General features: G+C 48.6%; 1 protein-coding gene across 1 annotated transcript in view; it reads right to left on the bottom strand.

The window, feature by feature from the left end:
• The window catches only part of LOC121860064, a 58,744-nt gene that overhangs the window by 22,938 nt on the left and 15,276 nt on the right, over positions 1 to 20,530 (bottom strand). Inside the window, exons 3-6 of the mRNA XM_042357077.1 lie at positions 15,045 to 15,176; positions 14,592 to 14,705; positions 4,354 to 4,508; positions 3,806 to 4,010 (exon numbers count right to left, since the gene is read on the bottom strand). Of these exons, the coding sequence (XP_042213011.1) occupies positions 3,806 to 4,010; positions 4,354 to 4,452 (304 nt within the window). The 5' untranslated portion in view covers positions 4,453 to 4,508; positions 14,592 to 14,705; positions 15,045 to 15,176. The remainder of the gene's footprint in view (positions 1 to 3,805; positions 4,011 to 4,353; positions 4,509 to 14,591; positions 14,706 to 15,044; positions 15,177 to 20,530) is intronic.

The following is a 20,530-nucleotide window of genomic DNA, read 5'->3' as shown; positions in this document are numbered from 1 at the left end:
CCTGTAGTCTAGGGAGCCTCCCTGTGAGGTGTCTGGAGCCTCCCTTGGTGTCTAGAGCCTCCCTGTGGTGTCTAGTGCCTCCTGTGGGGTGTCAGTGCCTCCTGTAGGGTGTCTGGGAGCCTCCCCTGTAAGTGTCTAGTGCCTCCTGTGGTGTCTAGTGCTCCCCTGTGGTGTCTAGTGCCTCCCTGTAAGTGTCTAGTGCCCCCTGTAGTGTCTAGTGCCTCCTGTAAGTGTCTAGAGCACTCCTGTAGTGTCAGAGCCTCCTGTAAGTGTCTGAGCCTCCTGTAAGTGTCTAGAGCCTCCCTGTGGTGTCTAGTACCTCCTGTAAGGTGTCTAGTACCTCCCTGTAAGTGTCCAGGAGCCTCCCCTGTAAGTGTCTAGTGCCTCCCTGTAAGGTCCAGAGCCCTCCTGTAAGTGTCTAGAGCCTCCCCTGTAAGTGTCTAGAGCCCCCTGTAATGTCTAGAGCCTCCCTGTAAGTGCTTCAGAGCCCCTGTAAGTGTCTAGAGCCTCCCTGTAAGGTGTTCCAGAGCTCCCCTGTAAGTGTCTAGAGCCCTCCTGTAAGTGTCTAGAGCCCCTGTAAGTGTCTAGAGCCTCCCCCAAGTGTCTAGAGCCCCTGTAAGTGTCTAGAGCCTCCTGTAAGGGTCTGAGCCCTGTAAGTGTCTAGAGCCTCCCCTGTAAGTGTCTAGAGCCTCCCTGTAAGTGTGTCTAGAGCCTCCCTGTAAGTGTCTGAGCCTCCTGTAAGTGTCTGGAGCCTCCCTGTAAGTGTCTAAGCCTCCCTGTGTGTCTAGAGCCTCCCTGTAAGTGTTCTAGAGCTCCTGTAAGTGTCTAGAGCCTCCCCTGTAAGTGTCTAGAGCCTCCCTGTAAGTGTCTAGTACCTCCCTGTAAGTGTCTAGAGCCTCCCTGTAAGTGTCTAGGCTTCCCCCTGTAAGTGTCTAGCACTCCCTGTAAGTGTCTAGAGCCCTGTAAGTGTCATAGTACCTCCCTGTAAGTGTCTAGAGCCTCCCTGTAAGTGTCTAGTAGCCTCCATGTAGTCTAGAGCCTCCCTGTAAGTGTCTAGAACCTCCTGTAAGTGTCTAGACCTCCATGTAAGTGTCTAGTACCTCCATGTAAGTGTCTAGAGCCTCAATGTGAGTCTAGAGCCCCCTGTAAGTGTCTAGAGCCTCCCTGTAAGTGTCTAGCACCCTGTAAGTGTTCAGAGCCTCCCCGGCAGTCTAGAGCCTCCCTGTAAGTGTCAGGAGCCTCCCCTAAGTGTCTAGTACCCATGTAAGTGTCTAGAGCCTCCCTGTAAGTGTCTAGAGCCCCTGTAAGTGTCTAGTGCCTCCCTGTAAGTGTGTCTAGAGCCCACAAGTGTCTAGAGCCACCTGTAAGTGTCTAGAGCCACCCCTAAGTGTCGTGGCCCCTGTAAGTGTCTGGAGCCTCCCTGTGAGGTGTCTAGAGCCTCCTGTAAGTGTCTAGTGACCCCTGTAAGTGTCTAGAGCCCCCAGTGTCTAGTGACTCCTGTAAGTGTCTAGAGCCTCCCTGTAAGTGTCTAGAGCCTCCCAAGTGTCTAGTGCCTCCCTGTAAGTGTCTAGAGCCTCCATGTAAGTGTCTAGAGCCTCCCTGTAAGTGTCTAGAGCCCTGTAAGTGTCTAGAGCCTCCCTGTAAGTGTCTAGTGCCTCCCTGTAAGTGTCTAGAGCCCCTGTAAGGTCTAGAGCCTCCCCTGTAAGTGTCTAGGAGCCTCCCTGTGGGTCCAGAGGCCTCCATGTAAGTGTCTAGGAGCCTCCATGTAAGTGTCTAGAGCCCTCCATGTAAGTGTCTAGAGCCTCCCTGTAAGGGTCTAGAGCCCTGTAAGTGTTCAGAGCCTCCCTGTAAGTGTCTAGGAGCCTCCCTGTAAGTGTCTAGAGCCTCCATGTAAGTGTTCAGAGCCTCCCTGTAAGTGTCTAGAGCCTCCCTGTAAGTGTCTAGAGCCTCCATGTAAGTGTCTACAGCCTCCATGTAAGTGTCTAGAGCCTCCATGTAAGTGTCTAGAGCCTCCATGTAAGTAAATCTGAGAGAGGGTAAGGTTAGAGTCTTTATCAACTTATAATGAATTAATAAGAGCTTTTGTCCTGCAGTAACCTAACCTAACCTAAGAAAGCATTTGGCTCAGTGAAGCTTGCGACGGTGATGCTAAACCGTATTCTGGTCCTGGGGTATAGTGATGATAAACCGTATTCTGGTCCTGGGGTATAGTGATGATAAACCGTATTCTGGCCTGGTATAGTGATGCTAAACCGTATTCTGGTCCTGGGGTATAGTGATGATAAACCGTATTCTGGTCCTGGGGTATAGTGATGATAAACCGTATTCTGGTCCTGGGGTATAGTGATGCTAAACCGTATTCTGGCCCTGGGGTATAGTGATGCTAAACCGTATTCTGGTCCTGGGGTTTAGTGGTATAATTCAAAGAGTCTACATGACCCAGCCTTCGTGTTATTTCTCTTAGGTCCTGGAAGCTGACCAATCATGTGATGGTGACTATCTACCATCAGTATCAGGAACAGCGCTTCTTAATACGAGTTGGTTAAGTGAGTTCCTCTTCTCTGTTCCTTCTATCATGTTAAACCCGCCTAGTAACTCGTTCCTTCTATCATGTTAAACCCGCCTAGTAACTCGTTCCTTCTATCATGTTAAACACACCTAGTGACTCGTTCCTTCTATCATGTTAAACACACCTAGTGACTCGTTCCTTCTATCATGTTAAACACACCTAGTAACTCGTTCCTTCTCTCATGTTAAACCCGCCTAGTAACTTCCGTTCCTTCATCATGTTAAACCCGCCAGTAACTCGTTCTTCTATCGTTAAACACACCTAGTGACTCCGTTCCTCTATCGTTAAACACCCAGAGACTTGTCTTTCTATCGTTAAAACACACTCAAGGACTCTGTCTTCTCTCATGTTAAATACCCCGTGACTCGTTCCTTCTATCATGTTAAACACACCTAGTGACTCGTTCCTTCTATCATGTTAAACACACCTAGTGACTCGTTCCTTCTATCATGTTAAACCCACCTAGTAACTCGTTCCTTCTCTCATGTTAAACACCCCTAGTGACTCGTTCCTTCTATCATGTTAAACACCCCTAGTGACTCGTTCCTTCTATCATGTTAAACACACCTAGTAACTCGTTCCTTCTCTCATGTTAAACACCCCTAGTGACTCGTTCCTTCTATCATGTTAAACACACCTAGTAACTCGTTCCTTCTCTCATGTTAAACACCCCTAGTGACTCGTTCCTTCTATCATGTTAAACACCCCTAGTGACTCGTTCCTTCTATCATGTTAAACCCACCTAGTAACTCGTTCCTTCTATCATGTTAAACACCCCTAGTGACTCGTTCCTTCTATCATGTTAAACACCCCTAGTGACTCGTTCCTTCTATCATGTTAAACACCCCTAGTGACTCGTTCCTTCTATCATGTTAAACCCACCTTAACTGTGCAGTAAGAGGGACATCTCCATTAAATGTTTGGATCATGTCAGTAAGGATATGCCTGGTTGTTATTCCTCATAGATGCACAACACACGATAACTTAGTTTGGTCTATTTTCAGGAAATTGTAAAAAGAAAATTCGCATCAGAGTCACTCCTCTGAAACACTACTGACACACCTGGTTTAACAACTACCATTTTAGTCATCTCTCAAATAAATTACTTAACTCAACGCTCTTACCCCATAGTGAGACCAAAGATTTACGGTACACGCCTCAAACTACCATCTACTTTACACTTATAAAACCACTTGCCAGGTCAATAGAACACTGACAGGTATCCGTGGTACCTACTGTTAGGACAGGAAGTTCTGAAGGGCACTGTGTGTACTCTCTCACGCCCGAATCCGTCAGCAACACACACTTTCCCTTCATAATTCTCCACCTGTACCAGCACCTGTAGGTTGTATTCTGACCCAGGCTCTAGTCTAGTCAGGGTAATAAAGTTTCCTGGTGTAACAGGGTGGGATGCTGCCTTATATATCCCGTCCTTGGTGAGCTGCGAGGAGTGAAAGACGCTGGGATATAGCTTAAAGAGGTTGACAGATCATCTAATACACTGTACTCAAAGTTGTAAATAACAAAGTAAGGATCACATAACATAAATTAAGGATCACATAACATAAGGATCACATAATAAGGATCACATAATAAGGATCACATATTCACATAATAAGGATCACATATTCACATAATAAAGATCACATAACATAAGGATCACATAACATAAGGATCACATAATAAGGATCACATATTCACATAATAAGGATCACATAATAAGGATCACATAACATAAGGATCACATAACATAAGGATCACATAATAAGCATCATACAACATACCCAGATGCGTATCAGGTAGGTGAGTACGTCATTACTGGCGTCTATTTCACCATCGTCGTAACCATCTCTCCATTGGTCGAATATGACTTTCGTTGTCATTGATCCAGTCTCGGTGATTCTGGGAGGCTTACGCAACCGTGGTAACCCTTTGCCTCCTGTTGGTTAAAGCAACACATATACAAGTGAGTGCGTGTGCGTGTGTGTGTGTGTGTGTGTGTCCGCACGAGAATCTCGGAAATTACTTTACCGATCTGTAGTGATGATGGATGGTGTTATATGTAGTGATGATGGATGGTGTTATATGTAGTGATGATGGGTGGTGTTATATGTAGTGATGATGGATGGTGTTATATGTAGTGATGATGGTAAAAAAGGCGTGTGTAGTGACGATGGATGATGCTACATGTAGTGATGATGATACAGGCGTAGTGATGAGGGATGGTGGTATATGTAGTGACGATGGATGGTGTTATATTTAGTGATGATTGATGATGTTATATATAGTGATGATGGATGATGTTATATATAGTGATGATGGGTGGTGTTATATATAATGATGATGGATGGTGTTATATGTAGTGATGATGGGTGGTGTTATATGTAGTGATGATGGATGGTGTTATATGTAGTGATGATGGATTGTATTATATGTAGTGATGATGGATGATGTTATATATAGTGATGATGGATGGTGTTATGTGTAGTGATGATTGATGGTGTTATATGTAGTGATGATGGATGGTGTTATATGTAGTGATGATGGATGGTGCTATATGTAGTGATGATGGTTGATGTTATATGTAGTGATGATGGATGGTGTTATATGTAGTGATGATGGATGGTGCTATATGTAGTGATGATGGATGGTGTTATATGTAGTGATGATGGGTGGTGTTATATGTAGTGATGATTAGACAATAAAATAATAACAGTTTAATGCTAAAAAAATATACTTTGCTGTACCTTTGTAGTGAAAAACATGGTGGAAATTACATACACCGTTAATGAACTATTGATGGAAGAAGAAGTTTTCGGGACTGAACAGTGAGACAATGTGGAGCCTCCCGGGAGGTTGCGTCCTACCGTGGCCTAGCGGATGAGCCACCCGGAGGACGGCGATTCTGCTAGTATGATATATAATAACTAGGTGGGGACAAGCTCATACTACAGGGCATTTCAACATAGTGACAGTACAAAAGGGTAAGATTGACTGGGATTGAATACACTTGAACGTTTTGCCAAAAAAACCCATGTAGTGAGGCAGGTAGGGCGTTGGGATATGACAGGGGAGATGGGGTTAACAAACATGGAACTACCAGTTAGAAGCAGTACAGAACACGTCTTGTCTCACTGAGGGCTGACTGATGTGTGTGTGTGTGTGTGTGTGTGTGTGTGCGTGTGTGAGCGTGTGTGAGCGTGTGTGTGTGTGTGTGTGCGAGCGTGTCTGCGTGTGTGCGAGCGTGTTCAAAGAGAGTGTCTGTGTGTGTGTGTGTGTGTGTGTGTGTGTGTGTGGACGTGTGTATGAGTGTGTGGAGTGTGTGTGTGTGGAGTGTGTGTGTGGAGCGTGTGTGTGTGTGTGTGTGTGAGCGTGTGTGTGTGTGTGTGTGTGTGAGCATGAGGTGTGTGTGTGTGTGGGAGTAAGAGGTGTGTGTGTGTGTGTGTGTGTGTGTGTGTGTGTAAGAGCGTGTCTGTGTGTGTGAGCGGTTCAGGTGTGTGAGCGGTTCAGGCAAGGGAGTGTGTGTGTGGGTGTGTGTGTGTGTGTGTGTGTGTGTGTGTGTGTGTGTGTGTGTGTGTGTGCCATGTGTGTGTGTGTCATGTGTGTGGCCAGCGTGTGTGTGTGTGTGTGTGTGTGTGTGTGTGTGTGTGTGTGTGTGTGTGTGTGTGTGTGAGCGTGTGTGTGTGTGTGTGAGCGTGTGTGTGTGTGTGTGTGCCAGCGTGTGTGTGTGTTAGCGTGTGTGTGTGTGTGTGTGTGTGTGTGTGCATGTGTAATAATAATAATAATAATAATTGACGGTTTATTGAAAAAGTTCTGCGGCCCGAAGGCTGAAAATATACATTGGACATAAATGACTTATTACATACATAGGTGGTTTAACAAAAGCCTTCATTAGAGAAAGGAAAAGGAACATACAGTGAACATACAGATTATTGTAGGTGTTGAACAGCAAAAACGTAGTGTAGTAACTCCCTCCCAGATGGTGTTAGGAGGGACCTCACGTGGTGTAGTAAATCCCTCACAGATGGTGTTATGAATGACCTCACGTGGTGTAGTAGTTCCCTCACAGATGGTGTTATGAGGGACCTCACGTGGTGTAGTAGTTCCCTCACAGATGGTGTTATGAGGGGCCTCACGTGGTGTAGTAAATCCCTCACAGATGGTGTTATGAATGGCCTCACGTGGTGTAGTAGTTCCCTCACAGATGGTGTTATGAGGGACCTCACGTGGTGTAGTAGTTCCCTCACAGATGGTGTTATGAGGGGCCTCACGTGGTGTAGTAAATCCCTCACAGATGGTGTTCTGAGGGCTCGATGGTGTAGTAATTCCCTCACAGATGGTGTTATAGGGGGCCTCCGTGGTGTATTAATTCCCTCTGGTAGTGTTATGGGGGCCTCGTAGATTGTAGTAATTCCCTCACAGATGGTGTTATGAGGGGCCTCCACGTGGTCTAGTAATTCCCTCACAGATGGTGTTATGAGGGGGCCTCACGTGGCGTAATTCCCTCACAGATGGTGTTATGAGGGGGCCTCACGTGGTGTAGTAATTCCCTCACAGATGGTGTTATGAGGGGCCTCACGTGGTCTAGTAATTCCCTCACAGATGGTGTTATGAGGGGCCTCACGTAGTGTAGTACTTCCCTCACAGATGGTGTTATGAGGGGCCTCACGTGGTGTAGTAATTCCCTCACAGATGGTGTTATGAGGGGCCTCACGTGGTGTAGTAATTCCCTAACAGATGGTGTTATGAGGGGCCTCACGTGGTGTAGTAATTCCCTCACAGATGGTGTTATGAGGGGCCTCACGTGGTGTAGTAACTCCTTCACATATGGTGTTATGAGGGGCCTGACGTGATGTAGTAATTCCCTCACAGATGGTATTATATGAGTGAGGTGTGGTCCCAGGCCTTCCTATCGTAGACGGATTAACACATCGCTGGTTGTTGGGTCTCACGGGCCGCTATCACTGGGTACCTGGGACCTCACTGTGTGAAGGTCAACCCGGGTACGACTGTTACTGTTGAGTTGTTCTCACTGACTTAAGCACCGTTCACCACTGTTCACCTCTGTTTAACACTGGTTCCATTCCTTTCCTAAATGAAACAGCAACTTCTGGCGAGAACATGTTGATATTCCGGTGGGTAAGAGGGGTCAGGGGAGGGGGCTGGTATGGGACAACACAACAGTTGACCTGGCTGCTCCGAGAGGAGCGCCAGGCACGTCTCGACCCTTCGGTGGTCAAGGGTGTGTGTGTGTGCGAGCGTGTGTGTGTGTGCGAGCGTGTGTGTGTGTGCGAGCGTGTCTGTGTGTGCGAGTGTGTGTGTGTGTGTGTGTGTGTGTGTGTGTGTGTGTGTGTGTGTGTCAGCGTGTGTGTGTGTGTGTGTGTGCATGTGTGAGCGTGTGCGTGTGTGTGTGTGTAATAATAATAATAATAATAATAATAATTGACGGTTTATTGAAAAAGTTCTGCAGCCGGAAGGCTGAAAATATACATTGGACATAAATGACTTATTACATACATTGGTGGTTTAACAAAAGCCTTCATTAGAGAAAGGTAAAGGAACATACAGTGAACATATAGATTATTGTAGGTGTTGAACAGCAAAAACGTAGTGTAGTAACTCCCTCCCAGATGGTGTTATGAGGGGCCTCACGTGGTGTAGTAGTTCCCTCACAGATGGTGTTATGAGGGGCCTCACGTGGTGTAGTAATTCCCTCACAGATGGTGTTATGAGGGGCCTCACGTGGTGTAGTAATTTCCTCTCATATGGTGTTATGAGGGCCTCACGTGGTGTAGTAATTCCCTAACAGATGGTGTTATGAGGGGCCTCACGTGGTGTAGTAATTCCCTCACAGATGGTGTTATGAGGGGCCTTACGTGGTGTAATAATTCCCTCACAGATGGTGTTATGAGGGCCTCACGTGTGTAGTAATTCCCTCATGTATGTATATTATGTATGCTGGATTATGTATTATGTATGTATATTATGTATGTGCTCCATTTATATTTATTCAGCCTAGCTAGCAGCGTGTGGCAATGTTATTACCATATCCCACACGCTTAATTAATGTGCCTGGCGACGTATGGAAGCTGCTAATGTATCACTTGCCATACGTCGTCTATGGTAGTTGACCAGGACCTTAGCTAGGAGCAGTGCTATCCACCTCTGTGTACATACTCTTATCCAGTAAACCGAACCTACAAAACTATACAGGTGTTTGTGTTCTCTCCTGTATATAGAACTTATTACCCAGAACATCTAACATGGCGCAGTGCGTAGTTTTACTGGATTATTACGAGTGATTAGTGCAAGTTTGTGGAAAGCCGGCTGATGGATCCCCGCCTTGGGTCAACCCCGCGTCATCCCTCGAAGAATTTCGCAACTTTGAGCAGTGTCAGTGACAGTGATTTTCTGTGAAGTGTTTAGTGCATTGTGTGTTTCGTGCCATTCATGTGTGACCTTGTTCGAACGGATTTCCAAGGTATACGGCATGTTCTGGGCATTTGTGGGGTGTAGAGCTCAGCGCACCCTCCTCTGACCGTTTACAGAGAGCGACTGAGCTACTCCTATCTCCACCCCCCTCCCTCACAGCGCCGCCTCCACCCCCCTCCCTCACAGCTGGGGCGAGACGCTGCCTGCCTGGGACACACACACATACATGTACTAACACTTGCTGACCGCGCGGTTCCTTATATATATTTTATATATATAACCTACTTATCTGTGTATTTAATTAAATTTTTTTGTCTGAAATCTTGTTGATACGACGGGCTGACCGGTCAACACTGATTTAAGACACAGTACACAGATAAAGTAGTTATGTCTCATGCCTTACGTAGCCGTGGACCCAGCGCCTGGATGAGTCAAGCGGATGATAGTCCCCCAGAGATGGATGACCAGGCCGGCCCAGCTCCCACAACATCGCGCAGCCCTTCACCTCAACATTCAGCGTTATCTCCAGAGATAATTGCCTTAATGAAGTTTATGAGAGATGAGAGACGCGAGGATGAAGCTCACAGACGTTTGGCGGATGAGCACAGAAGGCAAGCAGAGGCAGAACGAGACCACCAACGGAGAATGGAAGACAGTGCACGGTTTGAAGCCTTGATATCTCGCCTCACTGTTAACCAAGCCCCTGGCTCTAACACTGCCTCGGTACTGAATGGTTCAGATACCTCATCCATGCTTCCTTCACGCCCCCCAGCCCCACCTAAAGCAGCAGCTCAAACGCCGCCCATCTTGGAGCCTGATGTAAATTTCCAGACTTTTCGCGAATGGCGGCGGCGGTGGGCTGATTATGCTACAATGGTGGATCTCCAGAGTTTGTCACAGCCTAAACAACTCATCCAGCTGCGTATGTGCCTGTCCTTGGAAGTTCAGCGTGTCTTAGAACATACGTTGCAGGTACCCCCAACCTCTTCGCTGTCTGTAGAGGAGGTACTGGACGTTCTACAACGGCACATCAAAGGACAGCAGAATGAAGCTCTGCGCAGGAGGGAATTGTTTAGCTGCAGACAGATGGAGGGTGAGTCTTTTGACGCTTTTTATGTACGTCTTAAGAGAGCCTCGGAAGAGGTAGATATATGTTTAGGCCACCACCAGCAGTGCGAGGAGACCCAGTTAAAGCAGGTGATCCTGATGGGTGTTAAGGACGAGGAACTTGTCCAACGCCTCACCTCCCTCGACTCTTCCTCCTCTCTTCAGGATGTGTTGACGATATGTCGCTCCTATGAGGCTGCTAGGTGTGCCACCTCTGCCATCCGAGCTCCCCCTACAGCTGTACGCGCTGTTTCCCGGTACAAGAAGGACAAGAAGTCTGCTCCTACGCCTTCGCCCACCACGTCCACGCCCGGTTCATTTTGTAACAACTGTGGTAAGCAGCACGGAACACAGGTGTGTCCAGCTGCTCAGTCTACCTGCAACAGTTGTGACCGTATGAGCCACTGGTCGCTCACAGTGCGGTGCCCAGCTAAGTACGTACAGTGCAATGTGTGCGGTCGTCTGGGCCACTATGACAAGTGTTGCCCTACCCACGAACCCAAGGGACAGCGTCGGCGGAAGCTTCGGCGCCCTTCTACCAGTGAGGGCCGCCCACAGTCGCCAAATCAGAGGCACGACGACCCGGGACAAAGCCCGACCCATTTTAGGAGGGTGTACTCCTCGCATCCCAGGACCAAAGCCCCCCAGTACATCAGCGTCATCGTGACCTACGGCGGTGTGTCATCCCGTCTTCAGATGTTGCCCGACACCGGCGCTGATGCTACAGTCATCGGTCCCCAGCATTTGCGATGCTTGGGGCTCTCTCCAAGCGACCTAGGACCGCCTCCCGAGCACCTCTGCGTCACGGCAGATGGTTCACAGATGGCCCCAGCCCTGGGTTCACTCTATGCACATGTCACCTTTGGCAACAGGTCGTGTCAGGCCTGGATTGACGTGCATAATGGTGTCCCGACTCCCTTGCTGTCCTACAGACATTGTCAAGAGTTGGCCATCATCCCCCAGGACTTCCCCAAACCTATTCTTGAGGTAAGACACGCCAACAGGGTGCACGAAGGGAGCAGCAACTACCCTGCTGCCGCCCTACCCCTACCTCTGGCCAGTGACACCTCTCCTTCGGTAGTTGTCCCTGCTGCATCACGTCCCCACGCCTTGGCTCGCCTTCACGACAGTCACCGTGGAGCTGAGGCCACCAAACGACGTGCACGACAGACTGTGTTCCGGCCTGGCATCGACCCCGACATCTCCAATGCTGTCCAGGTGTGTAAGCCCCGCCACGTATTACAACCCAGCCAGCAGCAGGTACCCTTCATGAGTGACGACAGCCCCACCCGCCCCTTTGAGTCTGTGTCGGCCGACTTTTTCTGTGTGTCAGGAAAGTCCTTCCTGGTTATCGTCGACCGTCTCTCTGGTTGGCCGGTTGTCATCAAGGGCGGTAATGACACGACGTCTGCCGCCACCATCAGCAAGTTCCGCCACTACTTCCGTGACGTGGGCGTTCCTGTACGCCTGCGAACCGACGGAGGGCCTCAGTTCACAAGCCGGGACTTTGCTGTGTTCCTTGACCGATGGGGAGTCCGGCATGTGTTGTCATCGCCCCATTACCCGCAGTCCAACGGCCACGCTGAGGCTGCTGTCAAATCTTTGAAGCACCTCATCCTTAAGGTGGCCCCTTCTGGGAATATTGACTGCGAGGCCTTCGACCGGGGTCTTCTTGAACTCCGCAACACACCCAACTACACCGGACGCTCCCCTGCCCAGGTTTTGTATGGGCGCCCCCTTCGTTCTTGTGTCCCTGCTCACCCTCAATCCTTCTCCAAGGAGTGGCAGGCTAAGACAGAGGATTGTGATCGCCGAGCCGCCGAACGTGTTCAGGACGTCGTCGCCCGCTACAACGACCACGCCCGTTCTCTCCCCAGGTTGAGTGTCGGTACCCAAGTCCGTGTTCAGGACCCGACCTCCCTGCGTTGGGACAAAGTAGGCGTAGTCATGGGTCTCGGCAGGTCACGGGACTACCAGGTGCGGTTACCCAGTGGTCGTGTGTGGTGGAGGAACCGCCGTTTTCTCCGCCCCGTAACAATGCCTTCTGCTGGCCCCGCCACCAGTGTTGAGTCCCATACCCTTCCCAGTGATGAAGTCCCTCGACGCTCAGAACGGATCCAGAAGAAAAGGTCCGCTCAAGACTTTGCTATGAGCGTATAGGGGGGAGGGAGGTGTATGTATATTATGTATGCTGGATTATGTAGTATGTATGTATATTATGTATGTGCTCCATTTATATTTATTCAGCCTAGCTAGCAGCGTGTGGCAATGTTATTACCATATCCCACACGCTTAATTAATGTGCCTGGCGACGTATGGAAGCTGCTAATGTATCACTTGCCATACGTCGTCTATGGTAGTTGACCAGGAGCCTAGCTAGTGAGGAGTGCTGCCCACCTCTGTGTACATACTCTTATCCAGTAAACCGAACCTACAAAACTATACAGGTGTTTGTGTTCTCTCCTGTATATAGAACTTATTACCCAGAACATCTAACACCTCACAGATATTCAGGTGTTATATGAGAGAACCTCACGTGAATAATAGTAATTCCCTCACAGATGGTGTTATGAGGGACCTCACGTGGTGTAGTAATTTCCTCAGAGATGGTGTTATGAGGGGCCTCACATGGTGTAGTAACTCCTTCACATATGGTGTTATGAGGGGCCTCACGTGGTGTAGTAATTCCCTCACAGATGGTGTTATATGAGTGAGGTGTGGTTCCAGGCCTTCCTATCGTAGACGGATTAACACATCGCTGGTTGTTGGGTCTCACGGGCCGTTATCACTGGGTACGTGGGACCTCACTGTGTGAAGGTCAACTTGGGTACCACTGTTACTGTTGAGTTGTTCTCACTGACTTAAGCACTGTTCACCACTGTTCACCTCTGTTTAACACTGGTTCCATTCCTTTCCTAAATGAAATAGTAACTTCTGGCGAGAACTTGTTGATATTCCGGTGGGGAGGAGGGTTCAGGGGAGGGAGTTGGTATGGGCCAACTTAACAGTTGACCTGGCTGCTCCGAGAGGAGCGCCAGGTACGTCTTGACCCTTCGGTGGTCAAGGATGTAAGTGAAGTGAAGTGTGTGTGTGTGTGTGTGTGTGTGTGTGTGCGCGAGCGTGTCTGCGTGTGTGCGAGCGTGTCTGCGTGTGTGCGAGCGTGTCTGTGTGTGTGTGTGTGTGTGTGTGTGTGAGCGTGTGTGTGCGTGTGTGTGAGACTGTAATAATAATAATAATAATAATAATCATAATAATAATTAACGGTTTATTGAAAAAGTCGGCAGCCTGAAGGCTGAAAATATACTGGACATTAGACAAAAATGACTTATTACAAACAAAGACATGGGGTGGGTGGGTCGCTTAAAAAAAGCTTTCATTATTAAAAGAAGAAGGAACAATGATTGAACATATAAATTATTATAGTTTACAGTTGATGGCCCGGGCGTGGGCTGGTCATGGAGACACCAGGTAGTGAGGTGTTCACGTGGTGTAGTAACTCGTCCTCGGGCGTTGATATGAGGGACCTCACGTGGTCATGGAGACACCAGGTGGTGAGGTGTTCACGTGGTGTAGTAAGTCGTCCTCGGGCGTTGATATGAGGGACCTCACGTGGTCATGGAGACACCAGGTGGTGAGGTGTTCACGTGGTGTAGTAACTCGTCCTCGGGTGTTGATATGAAGGATCTCGCGTGGTCATGGGGACACCGTGTGGTGTGAGGTAGTGTCACAGTACCTCACTCTGCTGGGTGATGTTGTATTATCCCGTAGTCAGGTGCACAGCCGGCCGGCCCTCTGTTGTTCTCAGGGTGGACGGATTAACACCTCCTTGTCAGAAGATGATGGTTAGTTTCCAGGGGTGCTTATCTCACTGGTGGGGTGCAGCTTTCACTGGTACTGTCTAGTGCTGAATTAACTAGCTTAAACACTGTTCATCACTGTTCAACACTGATCCCACTTCTTTCCGAAACGAAAGTGTCACTTTTGATTATGTACAGTAGATATCCCGGTGGTGAGGATGGGTCGGGGAGAGCGACTTGGGGAATGGGCCGACATTGGCCAAGGGGGCCGCTGTGTAGCGAGAGCAGTGCCTGAATAGGTCTTGACCCTACGGTGGTCAAGGAGCGTGTGTGTGTGGGTGTGTGCGTGTGAGCGTGTGTGTGTGTGAGCGTGTGTGCGTGCGTGCGTGTGTATGTGAGCGTCTGTGCGTGAGCGTGTGTGTGTGTGTGTGTGTGTGTGTGTGTGTGTGTGTGTGTGTGTGTGTGAGCGTGTGTGTGTGTGTGTGTGTGTGTGTGTGTGTGAGAGTGTGTGTGTGTGTGTGTGTGTGTGTGTACGTGCGTGTGTGTATAATATATATGTAATATGTGTTAACTGTTTTGGCAAGAGAAACTAAGATATTGACACAATGTAAAAACATATGTATTAAAAGGTACTGGTCTCCATTCTCTCTCTCTTCTCTCTCTTCTCTCTCTCTCTCTTCACTCACCTCCGGTACAGGCAGATGTTAACCCCCGGCAAAGACCAGTGAGAACATCACATCCTTGGTAGCCACAGCTGCAGGTCCTGGAGCACCCCTCGCCCCAACGTCCATCCCCACATTCTGTCAACAAACATCATGTTAGAGATCACCTTGAGGTTAACTACTTAACCTATCCTAACACTAACCACCAGCATATTTCACTTTAAGATTAATCACTCCAAACTAGCCTAACACTAACACTAACCTAACCTAATCCCCGCCTTATTTCACTAACACTAGTAGTAAGTAGTGGGCAGCTGTAATCAGGAGAAGATATTGGAAGCATAATGTAGTCGAATGGTAGACCCTGCTGCCATATGTGACCAAGTTGATGATCTGACTTTCTGCCTCATTATCTTACAGAACTCAATGAGAATTACTACACATACCGCCAAAATAACACTAGACTGCAGGCGTTACCTTGGTCACAGTGTGGTCCTTTATACCCCGGGGCGCAGCGGCAGCCATAGGGTGGTGGTAGGCAAATCTGTTTACCTCTGGCATCAGGTAGGTCAACCGTACAGTCCCGCCCTATCTTGCCCTGTGAACATCCTGAGGAAAACACTTATCTGTTAACGATTCTGTATGGCACACACACACACACACACACACACACACATATTAGATAAACAGTGAAAAAAAACAGTCAACTTGAAAAATCTGATCACACCATACTGGCTACAATTGTTCTACACTGAACAGATAACTTAACAAATTGGCTGCTGTGTATATAAAAGTCTAACCAGCTCTTGTGACCTATTGACCTGAGTGTTAAGTCTTTGACGTGCTCTGCCTCGAAGAACCCTGATACACTTCACGTTCACTGCTTATTCTTGAAGTGAACGCCCCTCCACTTCTGTTGTACACTGTGATGGTCTGCAGTATAGTCTCACCCACGGGCTCCATAACTACGTCTCCTTCCGACCCCCTCGACCTCACCCCATCCTGCAGCAGACCTATTGGCCTATACTGGGCACTCCCGTTTACACCCAACCCTATCGCTCATATTGTAACGGCACCTTTGTTTGATATAAATATTCACCAAATGAATAACACCAACTTATTCACCAAGTGAGTCAACATGTTGTTCACGACAGACAACTGGGCTTGCAACTCTCTCAAAGGTTGAGCGCAGGTCAGCTGATTAACCAAACAGCCGGCTCGCTCTCTCACGCCCAGAGAAGGTAGTTGATTACTTCTACTTGGACAGGGAAATCAGACACTTAACTCCGGTGTTATCTCAAAGTGTTATTCACAACACTTTCCTGAAGAGAATTCATAATTTATTCTATCAGATTATATTTGTGTATATAGCTGCTTCGACAATAAAGGAAAAACAGCAAGAAGTGTTTACATCAAACCCAGCCACTTCAAGAGTTCCAGAACTTAATAAAACAATTAATGTGACACCAAAACAGCTATCACATATGGTGGTTATACAGTGAGACGAATACTACAGTAGTGCGGTATTGATGACCCAAGTGACCCTAAGTGAATCATCATCAAACAAAGCATTTTCAAGTAAATAAGTGTACAGCGGTTATAAACACTTGCAAAACGTATACACAGAAATCCAATGGTGACAAAGACGATAGAAAGTCTTGCTGACCTAACCCCAGCACACAGCTCATGGTGAACCGAGTGGAGCCGACATGAACCGAGCCTACCTGAGTGTTGTTTTAGTGTAGAAGTCAGCTAACGGCCAGCCAACCAGACAGCCAGCCAACCAGACAGCCAGCCAACCAGACAGCCAGTCAACCAGACAGCCAGTCAACCAGACAGCCAGTCAACCAGACAGCCAGTCAACCAGACAGCCAGTCAACCAGACAGCCAGTCAACCAGACAGCCAGTCAACCAGACAGCCAGTCAACCAAACAGCCAGACAGACAGCCAACCAGACAGACAGCCAACCAGACAGACAGCAACCAGACAGCCAGCCAACCAGACAGCCAGTCAACCAGACAGCCAGCCAACCAGACAGCCACACCAGACAGCCAGCCAACCAGACAGCCAGTCAACCAGACAGCCAGTCAACCAGACAGCCAGTCAACCAGACAGCCAGACAGACAGCCAACCAGACAGACAGCCAACCAGACAGCCAGCCAACCAGACAGCCAGTCAACCAGACAGACAGCCAACCAGACAGCCAGTCAACCAGACAGCCAGACAGACACAACCAGACAGCCAGTCAACCAGACAGCCAGTCAACCAGACAGCCAGACAGACAGCCAACCAGACAGCCAGTCAACCAGACAGCCAGTCCAACCAGACAGCCAGACAGACAGCCAACCAGACAGCCAGCCAACCAGACAGCCAGCCAACCAGACAGCCAGTAGGCCAACCAGACAGCCAGTCAACCAGACAGCCAGCCAACCAGACAGCCAGTCAACCAGACAGCCAGTCAACCAGACAGCCAGTCAACCAGACAGCCAGACAGACAGCCAACCAGACAGCCAGTCAACCAGACAGCCAGTCAACCAGACAGCCAGACAGACAGCCAACCAGACAGCCAGCCAACCAGACAGCCATGTCAACCAGACAGCCAGTCAACCAGACAGCCAGTCAACCAGACAGCCAACCAGACAGACACAGCCAACCAGACAGCCAGCCAGCCAACCAGACAGCCAGCCAACCAGACAGACAGCCAACCAGACAGCCAGTCAACCAGACAGCCAGCCACCAGACAGCCAGTCAACCAGACAGCCAGTCAACCGGACAGCCAGTCAACCAGACAGCCAGACAGACAGCCAACCAGACAGACAGTCAACCAGACAGCCAGACAGACAGCCAACCCCAGACAGACAGCCAACCAGACAGCCAGCAACCAGACAGCCAGTCAACCAGACAGCCAGACAGACAGCCAACCAGACAGCCAGCCAACCAGACAGCCAGTCAACCAGACAGCCAGACAGAGACAGCCAACCAGACAGCCAGCCAACCAGACACAGACAGCCAGACAGACAGACAGACAGCCAGACAGACAGCCAGAACTACAACACAAGATTAAGAGGGTTGTCTTCGTGGTTCCAGACTAGCAGACAACCTCTTGCTTAAACAATCGAGTCTCTCCAGTGAGCAAGAAAGGTCAGCCCCAGGTTGATCTCCACAAGCAAGGTCAGCCCCAGGTTGATCACCACAAGAAAGGTCAGCCCCAGGTTGATCTCCACAAGGTCAGCCCCAGGTTGATCACCACAAGAAAGGTCAGTCCCAGGTTGATCACCACAAGCAAGGTCAGCCCCAGGTTGATCACCACAAGCAAGGTCAGCCCCAGGTTGATCACCACAAGAGAGTCAGTCCCAGGTTGATCACCACAAGCAAGGTCAGCCCCAGGTTGATCACCACAAGAAAGGTCGTCCCAGGTTGATCACCACAAGAAAGGTCAGCCCCAGTTGATCACCACAAGAAAGGTCAGTCCCAGGTTGATCACCACAAGAAGTCAGTCCCAGGTTGATCACCACAAGCAAGGTCAGCCCCAGGTTGATCACCACAAGCAAGGTCAGCCCCAGGTTGATCACCACAAGAAAGGTCAGTCCCAGGTTGATCACCACAAGCAAGGTCAGCCCCAGGTTGATCACCACAAGAAAGGTCAGTCCCAGGTTATCACCACAAGAAAGGTCAGCCCCAGGTTGATCACCACAAGAAAGGTCAGTCCCAGGTTGATCACCACAAGAAAGGTCAGCCCCAGGTTGATCACCACAAGAAAGGTCAGCCCCAGGTTGATCACCACAAGCAAGGTCAGCCCCAGGTTGATCACCACAAGAAAGGTCAGTCCCAGGTTGATCACCACAAGAAAGGTCAGCCCCAGGTTGATCACCACAAGAAAGGTCAGTCCCAGGTTGATCAAGCAAGGTCAGTCCCAGGTTGATCACCACAAGCAAGGTCAGCCCCAGGTTGATCACCACAAGCAAGGTCAGCCCCAGGTTGATCACCACAAGCAAGGTCAGCCCCAGGTTGATCACCACAAGAAAGGTCAGCCCCAGGTTGATCTCCACAAGCAAGGTCAGCCCCAGGTTGATCACCACAAGCAAGGTCAGCCCCAGGTTGATCACCACAAAGGCGTCAGCCCCAGGTTGATCACCACAAGCAAGGTCAGCCCCAGGTTGATCACCACAAGCAAGGTCAGTCCCAGGTTGATCACCACAAGCAAGGTCAGCCCCAGGTTGATCGCCGCAAGACGTGTGACGTCATCCTTCTCAGAGTAGGACGTCATCGACTCCTGACGTCATCACCCGGCGTCAAAACTCTACGGACTCTTCGGTCAGGTAGATCACAAACAATCATTATTTTATAGACTACACAAACACAAGCGAACATCTAGAAGTCTTCACATGTAGTCAATATAAAATAAACTATAAGCACAATGGCCTAAAAACAAAACTAAATTAACACATTTATAAAGTAAGAAAACACTAACACAAAGTGTATATACTTTTAATTCTTTCTCTTCATTTCCATAACTCATTATAAATACTGCTGCATTACTCCTTGAGTGGGCAACTTAGTGTGTTATACTACAAGTAAAGAGATACATATCCTTGTTTATGGTCACCTCCTCCAAAATGATTGGGTTTCAAATAGGATATTAGTGACTCAGACTCAGATAGTCAGTCACTTACACGTATTAGCCCTTGTCAAATAGACAGTAGTACTTATATGAATATGGGTTACATACATCAGTCTTATATAGTTCCATCACCCCATAATTTTTCAGGAGCAGTGAGTGTCATACATGTGATCAGTATTTATCCAGCCTCAAGTCGCTGATCTAAAGCCCCGTCCACACGATCGAGCAGTGCCCGGCGGGCCTTGTCCGTTTCCCGGGCAAAGCCTGTGTGTTGTTGTACACACGGGGGTGGTTGGCGGCAGTCATAGTCGGGCGCCGGTAGCTAGTAGATGGTCGAGTGGTGGGTGCGGTACGATCACCATGGTGTGTCGCAGGAATAATCGCCGGACAGTTAAAGCGAAGAGCATAGAGTTGTGTACTATAATAATTGCTGTGCAAAAAGAAGAACCAAATGCAGAAAAGGGAATGGTGCAAAGAGTGGATAGGTCGAAGAAAAGTATTGGGAAGTCATGCCACGATTTTACGTGAACTGCAAGATGGACAAGATGGACATGAGCAAGACTTCACCAACTACATGAGAATGGACCCAACACCTTTGACAAACTTCTAACGAAAGTGGAACCATATAAAAAAAAACAGGATACCAATATGAGGAGAGTATATCTGCAGAGGCTCGTCTAGAGGCAACGCTCATATATCTTTCAACTGTGCACCTACAAGTCACTTCAGTATAGAACGAGGATATCAAAACAAAGTTTGTCTCTCAATACCTACAGCTTGTCAAGCCATGTATGAAGTACTCAAGGAAGATTACTTGCAGATGAGATTTGTAACATAAAAATTCATTGAATAATGTTAGAATTATGATATGCATAGACAGGAAGCTATGGGACTAGAGTGAGGAGAGCGGCAGGAACGAAGAACACACACGAATGTCCTCATTACATAAACAATCTCCTGTTTATTGTCACGCCAATAATGTACATTGCATAAGCTTATTTGGTTATACACTGGACATCTGGACCGAGCCGGGAACATACACGTATCACACTTGCAGTACTTAAAGTCGTCGCTCCATATCCGGCAGCAAACCACCAGGCAGGCAGACCATGATTTCGCTCAACGACGGGCACGGGCACTCCGCTGGTTTGCCCGCCAATTTTGCCTGATAACAGACATTTGGCTCGTGCCCGCCGGGCACTGCTCGATAGTGTGGACGGGCCTTAAGAAAGCTAGACTAAGCTGTTGGGTAACCTGCTCTGGGCCAGTTATCACTCAACCATCACAAAGAATAGACGTTGACTCACAAGTTATCCGAGATAAGCTTGCCGTCTATTCACTA

Source organism: Homarus americanus, unplaced genomic scaffold (assembly GCF_018991925.1).
Source record: "Homarus americanus isolate GMGI-L3 unplaced genomic scaffold, GMGI_Hamer_2.0 scaffold32960, whole genome shotgun sequence".
Taxonomy (NCBI): domain Eukaryota; kingdom Metazoa; phylum Arthropoda; class Malacostraca; order Decapoda; family Nephropidae; genus Homarus; species Homarus americanus.
Note: the sequence above shows the minus strand (reverse complement) of the source record. Positions and strands in the feature narration are given on the sequence as shown.